The 21,786-nt window shown below is 42.3% G+C and overlaps 2 protein-coding genes and 1 pseudogene across 5 annotated transcripts; 1 reads left to right on the top strand and 2 right to left on the bottom strand.

The window, feature by feature from the left end:
- Nucleotides 1–8,696: 8,696 nt before the first annotated feature.
- grxcr1b (glutaredoxin and cysteine rich domain containing 1 b) lies at nt 8,697–9,866 on the top strand. The gene is made up of 2 exons (XM_041848473.1): nt 8,697–9,125; nt 9,502–9,866. Exons 1-2 carry the CDS (start codon nt 8,697–8,699, stop codon nt 9,565–9,567), a joined length of 495 nt encoding a protein of 164 aa, XP_041704407.1. The 3' UTR covers nt 9,568–9,866.
- Nucleotides 9,867–10,032: 166 nt separating this feature from the next.
- On the bottom strand, nt 10,033–11,536 carry LOC121538844 (annotated as a pseudogene).
- Nucleotides 11,537–15,017: 3,481 nt separating this feature from the next.
- dapp1 (dual adaptor of phosphotyrosine and 3-phosphoinositides) lies at nt 15,018–18,782 on the bottom strand. Of its 4 annotated transcripts, XM_041847014.2 has the most exons (9): nt 18,331–18,782; nt 17,157–17,279; nt 16,911–17,044; nt 16,626–16,756; nt 16,454–16,501; nt 16,311–16,373; nt 16,089–16,174; nt 15,570–15,657; nt 15,018–15,424 (listed from the first exon to the last, which is right to left on the bottom strand). In XM_041847014.2, the coding sequence occupies exons 1-9, from the start codon at nt 18,381–18,383 to the stop codon at nt 15,401–15,403; spliced, it is 750 nt and encodes a 249-aa protein (XP_041702948.1). In that variant the 5' UTR covers nt 18,384–18,782; the 3' UTR covers nt 15,018–15,400. The 4 variants fall into 4 exon arrangements, with proteins under 4 accessions (XP_041702948.1, XP_041702949.1, XP_041702950.1 ...); XM_041847015.2 differs by lacking the exon at nt 15,018–15,424 and having other exon boundaries at nt 16,045–16,174; XM_041847016.2 differs by lacking the exons at nt 15,018–15,424; nt 15,570–15,657 and adding an exon at nt 15,675–15,836 and having other exon boundaries at nt 16,045–16,174.
- Nucleotides 18,783–21,786: the final 3,004 nt, after the last annotated feature.

The raw sequence follows: 21,786 nt of genomic DNA, 5'->3' as shown, positions 1-21,786 counted from the left end.
CTTTGGTAGTAGATGTGGATTGTTGTGTTGGGTTTAGTTCTGTGTAGTTAGGTGGTGGATTTAGAAAATGGCCACCTTTAACCTGAAGTTTTTTCTGGATAACCCTACGTGGGAGGGTTTTGAGAATTGTAGGAGTGGATTTAGATACTTTGGCAGACCATTTAGATATCTCCATGCCAAGGGGTTTTGTTAAGGCGGAGGTAAGGGTATTGGTGTTAGCACGCGCTGATTGAACAGCAGGTGTTGGTTTTGCCTCGACCTGCGGTGGGAGAGGTGGTGGATGCTCCGGGTACCCGGTATAGGCCCGACGATGAGGTCTAGTATAAGGCCCCGGCCACCTTGCCTCGATTTGACCCTCTCTCTCCTATGCCTACGTCTGTACACTTGCAGCTGGAGGCAGAAGAGAGAGCACAAATCCGAAAGGATGAGCTACATCTCAAGTTGGAGATGCGCCGACTGGATAAGGCAGATGGACTTCGAAATTCGCAAATTGGAATTAGAGGCAGAGATGGCGAGGCTGGCCGCTGGCCCTGCCGTTTCCAATAGTGTTTTCCACCCCAGGATCTGCCTCTACCTTTGTCATTAGCCGGCATATTTAGTTCCACAATTCCGTGAGTCTGAGGTTGACTCTTACTTTTGTGCATTCAAACGCATAGCAGTGGCTTTGAATTGGCCTAGGGATGTGTGGCCGCTGTTACTTCAGTGTAAATTGTCTGGTAAAGCGCAGGAGGTGATGGGTACTCTCTCTCTCGCTGATAGTCTTAATTACAACATAGTTAAGGCTACTGCGCTCCGTGGGTATGAGCTTGTGCCGGAGGCGTATAGCCAAAAGTTTAGAAATCACTCCAAATCCTCTATAAAAACTTTTGTTGAATTCGCTAGAGAGGAGTCTCTCTTTGACAAATGGTGCTCAGCGAGTAAAATCAATGACTTTGAAGGTCTTCGTGAATTAATGTTATTGGAAGAATTTAAAAACAGCCTCCCAGAGCGGTCGGTTGTATACATTAATGAACAGAAAGTGTTAAAGCTATCTGAAGCCGCGGTGCTTGCAGATTAATTTGTGTTAACACATAAAACTGTGTTTCCCACACACCGTAGTGAGAATAGACCGGTTGTATCCTCTCCTGTCTACAATTCCCACCGTTACTCAGGAAGTACACGGCTGACTCCAAAGGAGGAACGCGCGTGTTTTTACTGTCATAAAGTCGGACACGTAATTTCGGAATGTATGTCTTTAAAACGCAAGTCACCACCTTCAACCCCTAAACCCCATAAAAGTGTGGATTTGATTAAGGTAACCACTAAGACCTCTGTAAAGGAGAGTCCTGCGGTTGTACTAAGTCTTTCCCGATCCAACCTACGACCCGTTCATATTTAAAGGCTTTGTTTCACTGACAGGTGATTCTGGAGAGCAAAAACCAGTTTTGATATTGAGAGATTGTCACGCCCTGGCTCTGGGGACTCTTAAATGTTGAGCCAGGGTGTGTATATTTCGTGTTGTGTTAATTTCTATGTTTAGTTTCTAGATCGTTTAGATCTATGTTGGCCAGGGTGGTTCCCAATCAGAGGCAGCTGTAGCTCGTTGTCTCTGATTGGGGACCATACTTGGGCAGCCTTTTGGCACCAGTCGGTTGTGGGATCTTGTTCCGTGTGAGATATGTTATTTTGTCTACCTTGGACTTCACGGATCGTTTGTTGTTTTGTCGTGTGTTCAGTACGTAAATAAATATGAATACATATCACGCTGCGCCTTGGTCCTTCTCGTTAATGAACGATCGTGACAGAGATACTGGTGCGTAATTCTCTCGAATGTTCTGCCCTGGTCAGAGGAGTCTTATTGTGGCTCTAGTGTATTATAGGGGGATCGAAATGGGTTCTGTGCGTGTTCCGTTACATACTGTCCATTTTACTTCTGATCTAGTGAGTGGATGTTTCAGAATCGGTGTACAGTCCGAGCTTCCCGTAAATGGGGTTGCTCTAATCATGGGTAACGATCTAGTAGGAGGCAAAGTTGTGCCTGTGTTTAAAGTGCTAGACAAGCCTGATGCTCAGTCAAGTGCTGATGTTTTGGCCACTACGTTTCCCGAAGCATTTCCAGCGTGTGCCATTAAGCGTGCGCAGTCGCGTCGCTTAGGTACCATGGTATACTTAGCTGACTCTGTGCTTGCACCTATGTTGAATGGGGAAGATATCCAACGTTCTACTCCTGTGTTCCCAGTGAGTTCTGATTATGAAGATGGTAATAAAGACAAAACAATGGCTTCCTCGGTGGACTGGTTAAGGTTGCCAGTTACTCGGGAGAAACTAATAACTGCCCAGAAAGAGGATGTGGGCTTAGCCAAATGTTTTTCCTCCATGTTAACTTTGAGTGAGGCAAAAGGGAAAGGTGTGACGTATTTCCTTTAAGGGTCTTTTGATGAGAAAATGGACTCCCCGTGCTGACCTAGAAAATGATTGGAGTTCCGTTTTCCAGATTGTAGTTCCTGCCACGTTTCAGACGAAGGTGTTGTCCCTAGCTCATGATATTCCCTGGTCTGGTCATCTACGGGTGACTAAAACCTACGATCAAATCCTCTGTAATTTCTTCTGGCCGGGAATGAAACGGGATGTGGCTCGTTATTGCCGTACATGTAGTACGTGCCAAGTGGTGGGGAAGCCTAACCAGGTAATTTCCCCGGCTCCTCTCTGCCTGATTCTGGTCATGGGAGAGCCATTTGAGAAAGTAATAATCGATTGTGTTGGTCCATTACCCAGGACTAAGTCAGGTAATCAATTCTTGTTAACGATAATGTGCACTGCTACAATGTACCCAGAGGCGATTCCTATGCGTAAAATCACCAGTAAGGCAATTGTGAAGGTGCTGATTAAGTATTGCTCTACCTTTGGATTTCCAAAAATCATTGAGATTGTTTGGAAGTGTGTTGAAGTCCTTGTCAGTGTCCCATCAGATGTCTAGCGCTTACCACCTGGAGAGTCAGGGTGCGCTGGAACTGTGGCATCAGACGCTAAAAGCCATGTTGCGTAAATACTGTATGGACACAGAAAAAGATTGGGATGAGGGGGTGCCGTACAAGAGTCTCTTGGGTTTAGCCCAGCTGAGCTAATCTTTGGTCACACAGTGAGAGGGCCTCTAAAGGTACTGAAAGAACAAATTATGGCTGATGATTCAGTTGGGTCCTCTACTAATGTACTAGACTGTTAGTCAAGTCAGGGAGCGGTTGCATGACGCCTGTGCTGTAGCCAGAGAAAATCTGTCTTCCACACAAAAGAAAATGAAACGTCACTTTGATGTAAAAACTGTGTCTCGTTCTTTTCAACCAGGTGACCAAATCTTGGTGTTGTTGCCGGTACCCGGCTCATGTCTCTCTTCCAGTTTCTCTGGCCCATATTTGGTGGAGCGAAAACTCAGTGATACTGATTATGTTATCAAAACGCTAGACAGTAGACGCCCATTTCGGGTATGTCACATTAACATGATTAAAGCTTATCATGTTAGAGTTGGTATCGAATCCCCCATTACCAGTAAACCTCCTGTGGTATCCTCTGTTCCTTCTGTGAGCATGGTTACCCACCCAGGAGTCAGCGTAAATGATGAGGACGGTTTGGTGATGCGAAATACTCCTGAGCAGTGTGCTCGTTTATGTAATTCGGAGATGGTAGCGTCTCTCCAATCCCATTTGTTGCATTTGAATGATCAGCAGAGGGCTGATATTGAATTACTAATCACTGATTTTCCGAGTCTCTTTAAGGATGTTCCCAGTCGTACAAATGTGTTGCAACATGATATAAATGTAGGTGATGCTGATCCAATCAAACAGCACCCTTACCGTGTGAATTCAATCAAGAGGGTAATGATGAAGAAAGAGGTAATTTATTTAGTGGAAAATGATGTGGCAGTCCTTGGAGTTCCCCCTCTCTGCTGATTCCAAAGGCTGACGGGCACTCAAAGGTTTTGCACTGACTATAGAAAAGTGAATAATGTTACTATACCTGACTCATTCCCTTTACCTCGCATGGAGAGGGAATACGCAGCTGATCCACCATTGGATCAGCTGCGTATGTTACTAAGCTTGACTTGTTAAACGGTTATTGGCAGGTGCCTTTAACCCCTCGTGCCTCTGAGGTGTCTGCTTTTGTAACCTCTGACAGTTTCTGCCAGTACACAGTAATGGCATTTGGAATGAGGAACGCCACGTTTCAACGTTTGGTAAATATTGTATTGGCTGATGTTCCTGATTGTACCGCATATCTTGATGACCTGGTTGTTCATTTGACAACCTGGCTTGATCACATGAGCACATTGTGGGCTGTGTTTGCACGCTTGGCCAGCACTTCTTTGACCCTTAACTTAGCCAAATGTGAGTTTGGAAAGGCTACTGTTTGGGTAAAGAGGTGGGGCGGGGTCAGGTTCGTACAGTAACAGCTAAGGTGGACGCTATCACCCGATTTCCTGCCCCTGCCACTCGACGGGAATTACGCAGATTCTTAGGCATGACGGGTTATTATCGTACAATTTGTAGGAATTTCTCAACTGTTGTAGCCCTAATGACTAGGTTACTCAGTCCTTCAGTGTCCTTTGAGTGGACCGCTGAGTGTCAATCTGCCTTTGACTCTGTAAAAGCACTATTGTGTATTTCTCCTGTTCTTTCTGCCCCTGATTTCAAGAAACCATTTAAGTTGGAGGTGGATGCCAGTTCAGTGGGTGCAGGTGCTGTACTATTACAGGAACACGATGGTCTAGATCACCCCGTTTGTTACTTCTCTGGCAAATTCAACAGCTGTCAATCACGTTATTCCACTTTCGAACAGGAGACTCTGGCGCTGTTTGCCTTACAATTTTGAGGTTCATGTTGGCTCCAGTGTGTTTGTTGCCTGTTGTGGTGTATACAGACCACAACCCTTTAATATTTTTGAGCCGCATGTACAACCACAACCAACGTCTTATGCGTTGGTTATACAGGGTTATAATTTAGAAATTCATTATATAAAAGGGTGCAGAAAACGTGGTTACGGATGCTCTGTCACGTGCCTAGTTCAGAGAAAAAAAAGAAAATAATAGAGCGGGGGGGTTGACAACTATGGTGGGGATGTTTTGGAAGTAAGTACTTGGTATTACAAAAAATATATATATATGGTAATGTTCTTATCATAAACCCCTGGGTGTGACATGTTTTTCTTTCTCCCAATTGTCCTTTGTAGTGTGTGTTTGGTTCAGAGTGGTTGTTCTGTTTGTGTGTGCTGGTTATTACAGGTGTGCTGAGTTGCAGCAGACAATGGTGGGCGTGGCTTCAGTCCGGAGTCCTGGCAGCTGTGGTTGAGTGACTGATTGACTAGAGCATATAAACTGTTTGTCGTGTGAGCTAGAGAGAGGGCACTTTTTGTTTGGCTGTTTGAGGATTTGGTTATTGGTTTTGATTGATCTTTGTTTGTGTTCTAGCCGGTCCTCCTGCTGTATTCCACCCTACCTAGGTCCTGGAGAAGGGAAAGGTAGTTCTGCCCATGGGTGTACATTCACACGTAGATGACCCACTGTTTTACACACTAGGTTAGCCGGGCGGGTGTCACCCCTGTATTTGTGGTAACAGGTAGGAAAGCGGGTTAGGGCTTAGAGTGTGTTAGGAAGGATTAGGTGTGTAGAAGAGGGACCTTTTTATTTATTTTCATTACTTGGACCCCGTTCCCAAACATTCCCTTCTCTTACCTTCCCTGGTTTGTTTGATTGGTCTTTGTTTGTATTACTGTTTCTTTATGGGTGTTGTATATGTTGTTCAGTACTTTACTAAACGTCTCCAGAGGGCTAACATTGAGTTTTGGTTGTTGTGTCCCATTATTTTAGTTAGTTACACCCCACATTTCTTCCCCATCCATCTAGTTTACATTGTGTGCATAGGCACGGGCATTTTTGTCTCCTCCTCAGACGAACTACACCCGAGGGGAGAACGTAACAGGTCTAAAAAACACAGCAAGCTCTTTTAAAAATGGAAAACACATTGAAGCATTGTCTTTTCACTCCAAACTCTGCTTCAGGAGTCAGTTGCTGCACTGAGCTATGAAGAATTCCAGGGCTGGATAGTGGATACAAAACCAGAATGAAGGCGGACTATTGAAATCTTTCTCAATGTTTGCTTACCTACCTTCTCTTGTTCAGCAGTGCTCTCTGCACCCTCCTGTTCTCCCTCTCCAGAGAAGTTGTTCTCCAGACAGAACTGAGTCTAATGCTCCTTGTCCTCAAACTCCTCTCCTCCTGCTGTTTCATCCTGCATAGCATCCTCACCCCTAGCGGACTAAACTCCAATTCATGGTGAAGGAAGTTTATGATGAACTTCTGTTGGTGAAGTTCATCATAAACTTCCTTCACCGTGGAGTTTAGTTCGCTACCTCACCCCCATTATTTGATCCTGCTTCCTCCTCTGACTCTTCTGGTGTCGCTGTCAAAACATTTCCTGCTTCTTGATGTTCCTCACCATCACTGCCAACTAAAATCAAGCAGAATAGAAAATTCTCATTTTAAATTCTGATATGATTTATGTCACTCCATGACTGTTCTAAAGTCAAATGACAATCATGACATAACCAATATGCAATATATCTGCAAGCAAAACTATGGTTCAATCAGTGTGCACTTTGACACTTTCACTTGCCTTCACTGAGATGCTCTTCCACCTCTTCTTTATCCTCTACACTCTCATCATCTTCGCTTTTGTGGTCTGCGGGGCAGCTGAGAGTTGACAACAACTTCTGATATGGTGACTTTTGCTCTGGTTCGTTGTTCTTGTCACTTTCAGCACTGGACTGTACCAGGCTGTCTGGCTGTAGCAAAGAGAAAACATTACAAAACACAAGGTAGCTAAGAAACTAATTGCAAGTCAGATTAGTAGCTAGCTGACGAGACAGTAGACTTACCAAATCCAATATTAGTTTTTTCTGCCTTTTCTGTGACTAGAATAAATTATTTAAAACATTTTATTTATATTCTATGCAGTGTCAAGGGAGTAACACGATGTGTCGCCAGCCAGCTAGCTATAGAGCCCCACACTCAATGTGTCATAATACCCTTAAATCCTAGCGGTCAAAACAGGGAAATGGTTCCAATCGTTTTTCCACCATTCATTTTTCCCATAGGGGATTTTAGAAACCTTAAAATAAGCGCTGTGTTTCGTGTAGGCTTACCCTGGCGTGTCGTTTTGATAACCATGTAAATCTCTCTCAGACAAGTTGACTTTTATATATATATATATATATATATATTTACTCTCAGATTCGAAAATGCTAATTAGCATCAAATTAGGGGTACTAAGCTAACATATGGAATTGTTTTCAGATGGTCATACCATGGATCATTTAGCTATTTGATTTTGAATTTTAGGACCCCTTTAGCTATTTTTTTGAATAAACGTTTGTTTGTAGAATGAGCAGCGACGCTCCTCTGGGTGTAAACTCTGTGGATTTGAAAAGTAGAAGTGCTCACAGTAGAACGGACCCCCCTTTTACTGCGACACAACATACATAATACAATTGTATGGTGCAATATGTATGTCCAATATGAAAAAAATACAGAACATTGTGCAATACGAATGAGCTAATTAACAATGAGATTTGAAAGTGTTTTCTAAAGTTGATTAATATAATTATATTATTGTTATTAATAGTTGCATTATAAATAATGTTTTGTTATTTGTATTACTGCTGTTACCATGATAACTATATATTAATCCTTAGTTTTAATGCTGTTAACATTGTCAATGCTATAATATTTGTGCTATAAAAGGTGATTAACTTTTTTCATTTTTTCATATTGTTAAACAGAATTCATTCGCAAAATAAAATGTTACGAATTTCGACCGTTGTATAATTTTTTACCATCGTCATTACGGGACTTTTATTTTGAAGGAAATCGCTGTGGTCATGGCCTTATTCTTTCTAGGTCTTGCTTTTTCTTGCTGTTGGAACGGAGGTGGGAGACACTGGTAGACACGTGTGTTTGGGTTTTTTCGTAGGACAATAACGTCACTTCCGGTATTCAAATTAAAGGGATAATCCACAATAAATATTCCACAAAAAAGTATATTACACTACATTCTCTTACCAAACTCTGTGCTTTTACTTTGGCTGCAGTTGATTCACCCAGACATATTTAATTGACTTGTAATGAGTGATTTTATGTCATTGACAGCAATATTTAAGGTGGGAAATATTTGATCACCTTGAGAAAAGACTCCACGTTTCCCTTTTTAATGGAACCTGCTCTTGCTACCATAGAGGGATGCTCCTATAAAACAGATGCATGCTTGACAGCATTATGATAGGTCCTCAAAGTTGTCATCTGCTGAAGCTTTCATATGCTGAGAGGTTGTGGAGGTATGACAGAGGGCACAAGAACTGGTGGATTGTTGATCTGCAGTGACCTCTCAACTACGGTTGCCTATTTGGTCATATTTGACCAAGCAATTAATTAATTATGCATAATGGGGATATCAGTTTACTGTTTGCCTGTTTTAGCTGTTACCATGGCAGAACTTAATTTATTATTAACCATTTGTGTCTAGTTTTCTTACTCAGACCATTTTGGACTTAGATTTTATGTGTCAATTAGGAAAATTAACAATAGCATAAGGGTATGGCTTAATCTTACAAGAATGCACCTTACTTCACTGAAAGAGAGATGTTGACCATGTAAAACACCCTCTTGCGTTCCAATGGAGGGCACAACCTCAAGACAAGACAAAGAAAAGGCTCAGAGAACCATAAGGTTTCGGGTGGCATCTGCAAATAGCGGTCGCATTTTAACGGAGGTGTTCAAGGATGACACATTGACATTGTGTTGCTCAGTGACAGACTCAGTTGACTCGGACTGCACCAGCAACTCGGAGAGCGAGCGGGCGTGCTCCCCACCAACCAGCGAGGCAAATGGGCATCTGTGTGGGCTGGTGGGCACAGCACCGGATGATTGCGGGAGTGATCCGGATGACCTGCTTATGTACGCTAGCACCAAAAAGGAGCTGCTCTTTAGCAACAAGCGCATTAATATCTGCAGCAAGAATGGGACTGTACGTGGTGTGAGGAACAAAGTCAGTGCAGGTCAAGTGCTGTTCAACAACCTTTCCAACCTCTCCAACGTGTATACAGTGAGTAATTTAACAATGTTATATTCCTCATAGCTATCCTAGCAGGCCTGTGTTTACTTTCTGGAAAAGTCACACAGTGTCAAAACGCATCATCATGAGACGTTTTTGATCATGCTTGATTTTGGGCATCAGGAGACTGAAAGCAGTATAAAACTTCAATGTTGACATGTGGACTATCAAAAGTGGACTAATGAAGAATATATGAAAAAACAGTTTAAGTAAAATGTCCCTTTAATAACAATTCACCTTTCTAGTCACACTTTACAGTGTGTCCCTAATACCTATGCAATTACATGGTAATTACAGTGAAGGTACACATTGCTACAGTACTTACAACAGCTTTGATCTGTTTCTTTCTCTTCCTGCCGTCTTGAAGGGTAACCTGCGTGGCATCCGACCTCATCTGAAAAAAATACCATGGGAAAAAGATGCTGGGAACTGAGACTGGGTCTACTGACTCTGCTGGGAATAGAACACACAACCTTTGGTCTTAAAGATTTGTGTTTATGTATTTACTTCGGGGACAGTCACACTAGGCCCAATGTCTCAATTACTCCCCCTGGTCCCTTATGGTTTATGACCTGAATGGTTGAGATAATAGTGAATAACCAATGCAATCCTAAAACCAATACAGTAGAGATCCAAACCCTACAGTTATGAACAGACTATTCCTCTAAATACAGCATTATTCTAGAGGCTGTGTAAATCAGCTATGCCAAACGCTGTATTGGACATGTGTTATTGAATGGATGAATTTAAAATAAAAATCTTAAAGTCCTACAAATCTGTTTTTTGATCAGTAAAAAAAACACTTTAACTCAAAGTTACAGTCCTTTGATTGTAAGACAACATGTAACTTTACCAAGGAAAAGTTATCAGAATTGACAGTCAGTGACAATAGTGGGCTTTAGAACACTGTTAGCAAGGCAAAGACTCCATAGAGCATGGCACAGGGGTACGCTACCAACAGCTGCTGGCCCTCCATAGCCAGGGTAGAGATGAAGCTGAGAAACTGCACAAGCCAATCACCAGCAAGGCCAGGATCATTCCGATGATCCCTCTGGATGTAAATCAAAAGTCAAATTTGAAAAAAGTAACAAACAAAAGGACATGACAGAACAGAACTCAAGATGAGCAAACCGTAGTTTTTCTACGCAATATTATTTAGGCAACCTTTTCATTGTTTTTGGACTGCAAGGCCTACTCACTGTAGGGAAAAGACGACTGCAAATGCAGATAGTGCCACCATGGGGGGGAGGCAGTAGCCCAGCACGCTGGCTACACAGCCATAGGACACAGTCAGGGAACTCATCAGGGTCAACAGGGTGTAGATGGCCATACAGCCGATGGCACTGATCCCATAGACATAGCCAAAGTGGGATTTGCTTGCCTATATAAGAGAGTAAATACATTTAGTTACAGTGCACTTTCAGTACAGTACATGCACAGTTACATACAGCAAAGCTACAAATGCTTTTTATCTGAATAATGATTAATGATGACTTGGGCTGTGAAAACACACACACACACACACACACGAGCTGCTGGGGAGGTTCTTCACCATGAGTAAAGTGGCACCCAGAGTGATACAGAACAGAATAGGGCTCGTCAGGTCGGTCTCATTCATGATGCTGCCATCTGCTGGCATCAGGCATCATAGGGTTCAGCACTGTCAACGTCTTCTGCCAAATGTGCTAAAAATTCATGCCAAGCTCTGCACAAATACACAACAGATGTGAAGATGAGAAGACCTATATACACTTTCACGTTGAAATATGTTCTTACGTTAATTTTAGTTCTGTTAAAGCTTTCAATGTGTTGAATAAACCACCAGTTTAGAGCAGTACTGGTGACTCAGGTCTTACCTTCCAGCAACGGAAGCTCTTCTTCGTATGATCCGTCTGTTCCAGCTGTGTATTGATACGTCCCAGCGGGCGTTGTGGGCTGGTAAACTTGCCCTGTGTACGGCTGGCCCATAGAGGGGGCGAACACACCAGGCATGAACACATCTATGCCACTAATAACAAAACACAAATCTTACTGGCTAAATGTACCTACTTGTCCAAAACAGTAGGGGAAGATGAGAGGGATATGCCTCACTCATCTTTCTATCCTGAGAGGGATATGCCTCACCCCTCCCTTTCTATCCTGACATAATGTAATTTATCTTCTTCAGAGAACAAAATAATATAATGAGTTAGACTTATTGACACTTTCAAATCTCCCCAGTCTAAAAGCTGAATGAAGTGTGTTACACCACCACTCAGGAAAGAGTTTACTCCATATACTTACTCATCCTCATACTCTGGGTTAGGGTCAGAGCCATTGTAGTCTAAGGCCACCTGTCCCTGGTCATCAATGTAATACCCTGACAGGTAGAAGTCCTGTTCAAATTTCTGAAAATCCCCCATTGCTATGGAGTAGGCAGAAAATATGAAGATAAAGATCATGACTGTAACAGTAGAGTGACGCAAGGGGCTAGCCTTTTGAGGAAGGGTGCTCAGTTCCCACATATTATATCACAAAACGAGTTGCCAACCAAATCACCATTATATAAGCTACAAATTAAAATACAAATAGACGACCTATTGCGCTTTATCCTTTGACCAACATCATACTGACACTACAGCAGAAAAGGCAAGCCAGATATTATTCAAACAGTAGGATTCACTCAAACTGCTAAGGCCAGATCATAATTAGTAACTGGGATTGCCTTATTGTTGAGTTCAGATTTCAAACCTTGAAGTAAATTCTGAGCAAGACCTCCTGTTATGTTGTCAGGGGAGAGTTTTGAAAGAACATTTGAAGGCTGTGTGGGGATGTACTATAAATAGCTTCCTATATTTGAGCTGGGGGCATGATAACCCCAGAGAAGTAGACTAAGTAGCCCACTTTCTGTTTAATCTATTTCTTAATTCCCTATTTTTTCCTTTTCCATTTTGCTAGGTTTAGTAATATGTCTTATGCAAATTACAGCCATTTGCAGAAATGCAATGGTTTTGGATACTGGGTGCTACTGAACAGAATTAACCATTTCCACGGTTTACATGGCTCTTATTTTGAATGATTTTCGAACAGCTTAAATCGGATGTTGCTGGCTCAACATGGGCCAAGCCAGTTAAATTATTTCCTTGTGGGCAAAGCTGCTTAATGTTGTTGTTAAAAAAAAAAAAAGGGTAACAGTGCATTAGCATTCATACATCTACAAGGTAGTCATACATTTACATTTGGTCCTACATATGAAAAACAACCAAGTCCAACGAACTAGCTAGCTACCTTGCTTAACCCAGTATCAGCTGGAGCTAGCTGTCAACGAAATAGCAAGGAAAGCTTGGAAGAGCACAAAAAAGACTTATATTCTCGACATTTACAGACACCCTTACCGTAATTCAGTTCTCTTCTAGCAATTGACGGTGGAATAAAATACATAACATTTCCACCATGGCTGATGTAAGTATAAATGATTTGAACACAATCATTGATTACATTAATCTCTAGATAGCTGAAGTCATAGCCAGTTGCTACACCAGTGTAGTAGCTACCAGGGGCGCAACTTTCACTGAGGACAGGGGGGACATGTCCCCCCCACATTGCAACGGTGTGCTTTAGGACCATGCGGACGGCTCCGAGCGGTCGGATAGGCTGTTTGGAGTGTTTATGTGACAAAAAAATAGAAGTCTGAAGTTTACATACACTTAGGTTGGAGTCATTAAAACTCGTTTTTCAACCACTCCACAAATTTCTTGTTAACAAACTATAGTTTTGGCAAGTCGGTTAGGACATCTACTTTGTGCATGACACAAGTAATTTTTCCAACAATTGTTTACAGACAGATTATTTCACTTATAATTCACTATATCACAAGTCCAGTGAGTCAGAAGTTTACATACACTAAGTTGACTGTGCCTTTAAACAACTTGGAAAATTCCAGAAAATGATAGCTTTAGAAGCTTCTGATAGGCTAATTGACATCATTTGAGTCAATTGGAGGTGTACCTGTGGCTGTATTTCAAGGCCTACCTTCAAACTCAGTGCCTTTTTGCTTGACATCATGGGAAAATCAAAAGAAATCAGCCAAGACCTCAGAACAAACATTGTAGACCTCCACAAGTCTGGTTCATCCTTGGGAGCAATTTCCAAACGCCTGAATGTACCACGTTCATCTGTACAAACAATAGTACGCAAGTATAAACACCATGGGACCACGCAGCCGTCATACTGCTCAGGAAGGAGACTGTCTCCTAGAGATGAACGTACTTTGGTGCGAAAAGTGCAAATCAATCCCAGAACAACAGCAAAGGACCTTCTGAAGATGCTGGGGGAAACCGGTACAAAAGTATCTATATCCACAGTAAAAGGAGTCCTATATCGACATAACCTGAAAGGCCGCTCAGCAAGGAAGAAGCCACTGCTCCAAAATAGCCAGACTACGGTTTGCAACTGCACATGGGGACAAAGATCGTACTTTTTTGAGAAATGTCCTCTGGTCTGATGAAACAAAAATAGAACTGTTTGGTCATAATGACCATCGTTATGTTGTGGGGGTGCTTTGCTGCAGGAGGGACTGGTGCACTTCACAAAATAGATGGCATCATGAGGAAGGAAAATTATGTGGATATATTGAAGCAACATCTCAAGACATCAGTCAGGAAGTTAAAGCTTGGTCGCAAATGGGTCTTCCAAATGGACAATGACCCCAAGCATACTTCCAAAGTTGTGGCAAAATGGCTTAAGGACAACAAAGTCAAGGTATTGGAGTGGCCATCACAAAGCCCTGACCTCAATCCTATAGAAAATGTGTGGGCAGAACTGAAAAAGCGTGTGCGAGCAAGGAGGCCTACAAACCTGACTCAGTTACACCAGCTCTGTCAGTAGGAATGGGCCAACATTCATCTAACTAATTGTGGGAAGCTAGTGGAAGGCCACCCGAAACGTTTGACCCAAGTTAAACAATTGAAAGGCAATGCTACCAAATACTAATTGAGTGTATGTACACTTCTGACCCACTGGGAATGTGATGAAAGAAATAAAAGCTGAAATAAATAATTCTCTCTACTATTATTCTGACATTTCACATTCTTAAAATAAAGTGGTGATCCTAACTGACCTAAGAGAGGGAATTTTTACTAGGATTAAAAGTCAGAAGTTGTGAAAAACAGAGTTTAAATGTATTTGGCTAATGTGTATGTAAACTTCCGACTTCAACTGTATGTCCCCCCCACTTCTAAAACCAAAGTTGCGCCCCTGGTAGCTACCTATCTTGTCTGTGTAATTCTAACACATTGACACATTTTGTTGCAGGACTTGAAGAGATACTTGTACAAACAGTTATCAAGGTATGTTTGTTTGTGGTATGATTATGTGTTCATTGTGATTCTTCTGTTGCTGAAACCTAATATTGAACTTGTGATTCCCTAATGTGAAAAGTGAAGTTCAGTAGTTTGAATTATGACTAAGGAGTCTGCTCTTTTTCTCCTTATCCACCAGTGTTGAGGGTCTTCATGCAATCGTAGTGACAGACAGGGATGGTGTCCCAGTTATTAAAGGTAGGTCTCCCTCACAACTGTGTTTTGTTCTAAAAGCTAGGTAATTTAGTTGACCTTTTCTTGTCCTTGTCCAATGTGTTGTGCTCAGTGTACATGATATATTCTCCTTCAGTGGCGAACAATAACGCACCAGAATATGCTCTACGGCCAGGCTTCTTCTCCACCTTTGCATTGGCCACACATAAAAAAAGAGCTCTTTTGCTGAAAGACATCGATACAGTACATGTTGTTTGATAGTGTCATGATGCTGTATTCTTTGTTGCCTTAATTTTCTAATACTTGAATGTAACCCCTTCCTTGCTTGTGTTTTTTGTAATTAATTAGTGACCCATTTATGTTGCTAATTTCTTTATTAAAATAAATATTTATTCACAGTATGAGGGTTACATCTTGTTAAGTAAAATTAAGATCAAGTAAATGTCAACTAGTGAAAGATGTCAGTCAATCTAGAGAAAATACAATTCCTGGAGGAACTTTAAGTCTATATTTAAAAAAAAAGATTAGATCCAAAACATTGTCATTGTGCATGTCCTGAAAATTACATTGTCAAAAATGGACATTCTTTTTTTGATGGTCAGAGAGCCCCATTGACTTTTGTCTTGGGAGCAGAGAGGATATCTGTGGATAACAGGAGTGACAAGCTACCAGACTTAAGGTTAAGATCAATTAGTTCACTGTGGGAATATGCCTCTTGTCTGACATCGGTCACAGCTCATCCACTTCACGTTGTCATTTTCCTTTTCTTATCTGTGACTGAAAACGATAAACATTCATTCATTTTTTAGGTTATTTTGCTCTGGCTCTACCCCCATTAGTTAAGCATTTGGATTAAGGTAGCCAGTTCAAGCTTTGTTTCTGTTTTATACATTTGAATAGTGATAGTGGATTATGGGCTCACCAGTTTCCATCGTATTATCTTGATCCACTCATCTGCCTCCACACCACTCTTGGCACACAGATAAAATGTCCTCTCAGGGAACACCAAACTAAATAAGAGACCGAATGAGTATTAATGCAAGGTTTAATATCAACAGATACAGAAAGAGACCCAGCAACAAAAGAAAATAGCCGAGTGGAGGTTAGGACTTCTCCTGTCATCACTCTGGTTCCACTTCCTCTTATCTGCCACTGCCATCGGTCACCACTATCCATATTTTATATTCCTCTGTAAGCGGAAGTGAAATCAACAGATAACATGTTTAAAAATGCCTACTGAGGTTTACCAAATTCAAGATTGAACATTGAAACTAGCGCCAGTGGCAAAAAAAAACCTGAAGGAAAGGCTGACCTTTAACAGCAGTGTATTATAGTCAAAACAGTATTATTAATAGTCAGTCAATAGTTAGTCAAAAGTCTGTAAAGGCCTTAATCACCAGAGTTGGTAGGCCCACTCTTGGCTCAATGGATTGGCGCTCACCAGAAGCAGTTGACTCTGTCCTTGGAGTAGTCAAACTGGACTGCAGAGCATGCTGTCAGATCCAGGGTGCGAATAGGCTCATCAAACTAAGACAGGAGAGCAAATGAGAGATGGCAACATCATCCTGTCACAAACACTGACATTAAATAAAATCTAGCTATTCATGATATTACATCTGCATCATAAACCATGACCGCTATCAGAGATATGGTTTCTACTCACCATTTTGTCCTTAAAGTATTTGAGTTCATTTCTGTTTAATGTGAACCACCTCTGCTTCCAGTTCTGAAAAAATACCATAAATTGAAAGTCTTTCAACCAGAACAACTTTAAACCTGGCCTGTACAGCTGTGTATTTCTCTCACCTTTACGACTGCTCCTAACTTTACCAGATAGCCCTCCTTTGTTCCAAACTGTGAACAAAATCAATAAAAAACAATGTCATCTCATGAGGTTTGTGATACTTGACCTAAGTAATTATGTTGTTATGATTAACCCATGTGTTTGCTTCACTAATAAATGTGCTTGTGATCATACCGATGGAGCGTTAGCCACCAGGTCGCTCTCTGTTCGTCCTGTCTGCATGGCTGTGTGAACCCGCACAGACTCATAGATGGACGGCTCTTCTACACGCCATGGATACGGGCATTTAAGGACAATGAGGGTACCTGGTTGAGTGAAAGGTCAAGGTTCATGTTAGGGGTCTTGAGGGTATACCATGGGATATATTTCAGTCATTGAAAATATAAATAAACAGCTAGGAAATGGTTAATGTTTAGAGTTAGGATTCAGTAAGGTCTGAAGGACTGGTCTCAAGCCAACCTGTCTCACTGCCCAGCAGAGGTTGGTTGGCAAAATGGCTGACAAAGTCCTGGAAGGACGCAAACTCATTGAAGCCGAAAGCGTAGCCATTGCTTTTCCGTGTCACATGGAAATGTTTAACTGAATCCTTGGCTCTGTATAAGGACAGAAACAAGCATGTGGTGAATGGGAATCCATCTGAAATGGGGCATGGAAGAGGGAGGGAGACCTTTTACTTTTTAAGAGGGACGGGTTAGGTAGGCCCACCTGACAGAGAGGGCGAAGCTGCCAGGACCATCATGACTGTTTCGGAGGAGATAGCTGCCATCCTTCCCATTGGATAGGAGGAGAGCTTCAGCGGCATGGCGGGACAGGTCAAAGTGGTACCATCTGGGAGAGGTGGAAGACGGACAAAGCCAATCAGAGTACAGCAGCTAACAGACATGCATCACTAATGTGAGTGGTGAGCAGACTCATGAAATCCACAGCAGACATGTCACTGGGTGTGAAGTGATGTACCGCTAAGGTGCAATAGACTAGCAGGAAGTGCATGTTAAACCCAAATAATTACTGACAAGAGAAACATGCACACACCGTAAGATCTGAAAAGTAAAGTGCCACCATGTAATGAACAGCTGCAGTGTGTGTGTGTGTGTAAGAAACACTGACCAATTGTTCTCAAGTGACTTCACCATGCAAAGGCACTTTAGAGGTCACTTCAAAGCTGTTTCCCCCCAAACAAACAAGACAGCTGCAGAAAAAATCACCGCAACTAATGTAGATGTGAAAGTTGGGTATTTGCATTGCAGATGGCAGAGTGGAATTTATTTCACACTTCAATAAACTCAGCGCCAACACCTGCACTAGAATAGGTACAACAGAATGACATGTAGTGAGAACTTGAATATTTATTTTGCCTTCATTCAAAGAGGCAGTTTGGAATTCAAACAACAATAAAGCAGTCACCCCACTTCTTTTTTGGTAAACAGGTGAAGGATGGAGCTAGAGCTAGAGAAATGTAACCACTCAAATTAATCTACGGAGCTACATATGCAAGGACACCCATTCGATAAAAATAGTTTGAAACTATACCGTGTTTGTTTACAATTATATTATTAACAAACAATGGAGTAAAACAAGCTTATATCTTGGGTTCTTGGGGTACAGTTGAACTAGCTTATATTAGGCATTTAAATTATATTATTTAAGATTCAATGGCTTTATATCATTCATTTTTAAGTTTGGGGGTTGAAAACAATACCATGATGCCTAGTGAAGGGATTTCCTTCTCTAGAACGCCTTTCAGATCTTGGCCTAGCGTTCCTTCCTGAACAATGCTAAAACGCACTACCTATGAAGAATACTTTAATTTCCTTTTGATCAGATAGGCTCTAAAATAAAGATTTACGAATAGGCAAAATTATAAGAAAGACATTCTTACTCTAGCGACTCCAACTCATCGTCGACACTTGGCGTATCACTGTAGTAGCTCATCTTGTAAACGATGGCAGTTCACCTGTGCGCTTCTCAGTCTCCACCTGTGCGCTTCTCAGTCTCCACCTGTCAGGTTACCGAGTCGACTCAACATTCTAAAAGCATGGCCCGAAATCGACACGCTGACTGCCTGACCAAAAGAAAACTACCATACGAGGAAGTTGTCTCGGCTGCTGGCTAGGAAGTTCAAATCAGACATGCTACGTCACTCCACAACAAAACAGAACATACTGTAAGCCTACAATATGTCTGTGCCATAGTCATGTGCCCACTGTGATCTCAAGGTCCACAGCTTGCTTCTAGGATTAAACTGTTCTTTACATTTCTCACATTTTAAAATAAATGTCGTAGCCGGCCGCGACCGGGAGACCCATGGGGCGGCGCACAATTGGCCCAGCGTCGTCCAGGGTAGGGGAGGGAATGGCCGGCAGGGGATGTAGCTCAGTTGGTGGAGCATGGCGTTTGCAACGCCAGGGTTGTGGGTTCGATAAAATAATGTATGTGCTAACTGTAAGTCGCTCTGGATAAGAGCGTCTGCTAAATGACTAAAATGTCAATGTAAATGTAAATGTAAATAAAGAGGTAGAGGAGGGGAGGAGATAGAGGGGTTGACTGAGGCCCCTTAACCCTTGCTTAGAAAACTAGGCAAGTTTGCTGTCATATAATAACCCTCATTATTGTACACAAAAGATAATGACATTAAACACCACTAAGTTTAAATTATTAACATCACAGAACATTTGATTTGCTATTGTATTTAAAGCAGTACACACATTTGGAATTAAGTTGATATAAAATTATGATTTTATTATAAACAAGTTCACAACTAATTTATAATCATTTCTCTGAAACTTTTCCAATTTCACTATAGGTCAACTCAGCTGCCTTTTCCATGTTGCGTAGGATTTGACATGCAGGATTTGACTGTAAAAAATTATTTAAAAAAATAAGAGTCTAATTTAAATCACATAAAATACTGAGGATTAATCTATCTAAAGAAGACCAAACCAGGTCAGACTTGCATGTGGTAGAGGCTGTTGCATAGAGGTCACTTCTCAGAAGCAGATATAAATGGCAATGTCCATCTTACATTTTAGCCATTTAGCAGACACTCTTATCCAGAGCGACTTACAGTTAAGTGAGTGCATACATTTTTAATACTGGCCCCCCATGGGAATCGAACCCACAACCCTGGTGTTGCAAGCGCCATGCTCTACCAACTGAGCTACAGGCAAGAGAACATTCGTAAAGCCTACTTCACATACAGGAGGGCCATATCTGAAGCCTATTAAGTTGCACATTTGGTTGTCTTGCTTTAGAAGCCCCAGGATCTCTATCATCTTCCCACATTACATTTTCATTTTCCAGCGTGTAAATGTACATTGCATTTTGGTCCTTGTCTTATAACTCAACGTGTGCTGCCACTTTGGCCAGGTCTCTCTTGAAAAGAGATTGTACCTAAACGAGAAAATAAAGGTTAAATAAATCAATACGTCCCATGTTTAAATGGACTTCAAGGCTCCTTTACCGAACATGCCTACAGCTAACAGCAGGTTGGTATGTAATAGTGGTGGGAAAGGTCAGTTCCATGCCAAATCCATGTAAACTCCTGTCAAAATAGATTTAAGTGTGATTCATAAATTTACATATTGTTATCACCTATCCAAGCCACAGAGATCAGTGGTTAGGAGGGGAAGTCCACTTTACAGCATTTGGATTTTGCCCTTCTATAGAGCCCCACAGTGGAGGTGTCATAATACCCATAAAACCTAGCGGTGAAACAGGGAAATGATTCCAATCGTTTTTCCACCATTCATTTTTCCCATAGGGAATTTTAGAAACACTTAAAATAAGGGCTGTGTTTTGTTTAAACTTATCCTGGCGTGACGTTTTGATAACCATGTAAATCTCTCTCCGACAAGGTGACTTTTATCATGGCATTTGTAGTTCTTTATGATAGCCACATTAGCAGCTAATTAGCATTTCTTTTGGGGGGGTAAATACAGGCAAATATATTGATAAAAGTCACTTTGTCCTAGAGAGATTTACACGGTTATCAAAACGTCACACCAGGGTAAGCCTACACGAAACACAGCCCTTATTTTAAGTGTTTCTAAAATCTCCTAAGTGAAGAATGAAGGGTGGAAAAATGATTAGAACCATTTCCTTGTTCGACCACTAGGTTTTATGGGTATTATGATGCTGGTACTCTATGTGACCTCCCCGTCTCCACGGTTCATATGCAATAATATGCGTTGTTCACAATTTCATTTTGGTGTGTTTGTTTAAGAAATACCAACAACAAATAGCTGCGCCTAAACACAAAAGGAGTCATAGCTTGATGCTAACTTTACAAAGAAGTGTACGCAGCTGTCATGTCTCCTCCCGTTGCTCCCCTCTGGCGCTCCGATTCACCGGTCTACTGAGCCACCGGTCTGAGCGCACCACCTCGGCACACAGGAATGGAAACCCAACACACCCGAATCACCTCCAGCACACCTGCACCTCATCATCTCATCACCACCACTATATAGCCCTGGACTGTTCGTTCATTGTTGTGTGTAATTGTTAGCGTCGTGTCGTTTACTCGCTCTTTGTTATTCTCTTTCTCATTGTTAAGTAAACCTTTACCTTGTTAATTCCTGCATCTGCGTCCTACCTCTTCGTATACTCAGTACTCGTCACAGAATTACACACCACTCACGAAAATGGATGCAGCATGAGGTTCCCAGTGCCTCAACCAGCACCAGCAGCAGCTTGCCCAGTTGAACACCACCATGCAGGAAGTGCTCCAGCGCTCCGGTTACACCTCAGGGAGCGGCGAGTGCACCCAATCCACCTATTCCCGTACTATCACCCACTTCTGATACCGGAGCGCTATGATGGTAAAACTACTAAATGTAGCGGCTTCCTACTACAGGTTTCACTTTATCTGGAGCGTCAGCCTGGGGCATATCCATCTGACCAAGCCAGGATGGCGCTGGTGATTTCGCTACTTAAAGGAAAGGCACTTCCCTTCTCCACCTTCCTCGCTCAGTTCAGGGCGGTGTTTGATCATCCCACGGAGGGAAAGGACAGGGGTGAGCATCTCCTCCAGCTACAACAGGGAGAGGGGCCCGCGTCCGAGTACGCTCTGAGCTTTCGCACGGTGGCGGCGTCTTCCGCACAGCTTTCAGGAGAGGCTTACGGGAGGACATCAAGACGGAACTCGCATGTCGGGACAATGAGATGGACCTTGATACCCTCATCGCCACGTCCATCCGTCTTGACGACATGTTGAGAGACAGACGGCGTTCCCAACACCTCCCAGAGCCTCGACGCTCACCCCATCTGAGCTATGGAAGCCGCCCTGCCTCCGAGTCCTCACCCATGGAGGTGGGCTGCACCCCCTATACCACCACGG

This window comes from Coregonus clupeaformis, chromosome 25 (assembly GCF_020615455.1).
Source record: "Coregonus clupeaformis isolate EN_2021a chromosome 25, ASM2061545v1, whole genome shotgun sequence".
Lineage (NCBI taxonomy): Eukaryota > Metazoa > Chordata > Actinopteri > Salmoniformes > Salmonidae > Coregonus > Coregonus clupeaformis.
This window is presented reverse-complemented; position numbering and strand designations above follow the sequence as displayed.

What these genes read in the sequence shown, in the direction of transcription:
- grxcr1b (XM_041848473.1), top strand. Translation starts at nt 8,697, where the DNA reads ATGGAGGGCACAACCTCAAGACAAGACAAAGAAAAGGCTCAGAGAACC. An exon ending in ACCTCTCCAACGTGTATACA is followed by an intron (nt 9,126 to 9,501) that starts GTGAGTAATTTA and finishes GCCGTCTTGAAG; the next exon opens with GGTAACCTGCGTGGCATCCG.
- dapp1 (XM_041847014.2), bottom strand. Translation starts at nt 18,383, where the DNA reads ATGAGCTACTACAGTGATACGCCAAGTGTCGACGATGAGTTGGAGTCG. An exon ending in AGTTAGGAGCAGTCGTAAAG is followed by an intron (nt 16,374 to 16,453) that starts GTGAGAGAAATA and finishes GTATTTTTTCAG; the next exon opens with AACTGGAAGCAGAGGTGGTT. An exon ending in GACAGAGTCAACTGCTTCTG is followed by an intron (nt 15,658 to 16,088) that starts GTGAGCGCCAAT and finishes TCTCTTATTTAG; the next exon opens with TTTGGTGTTCCCTGAGAGGA.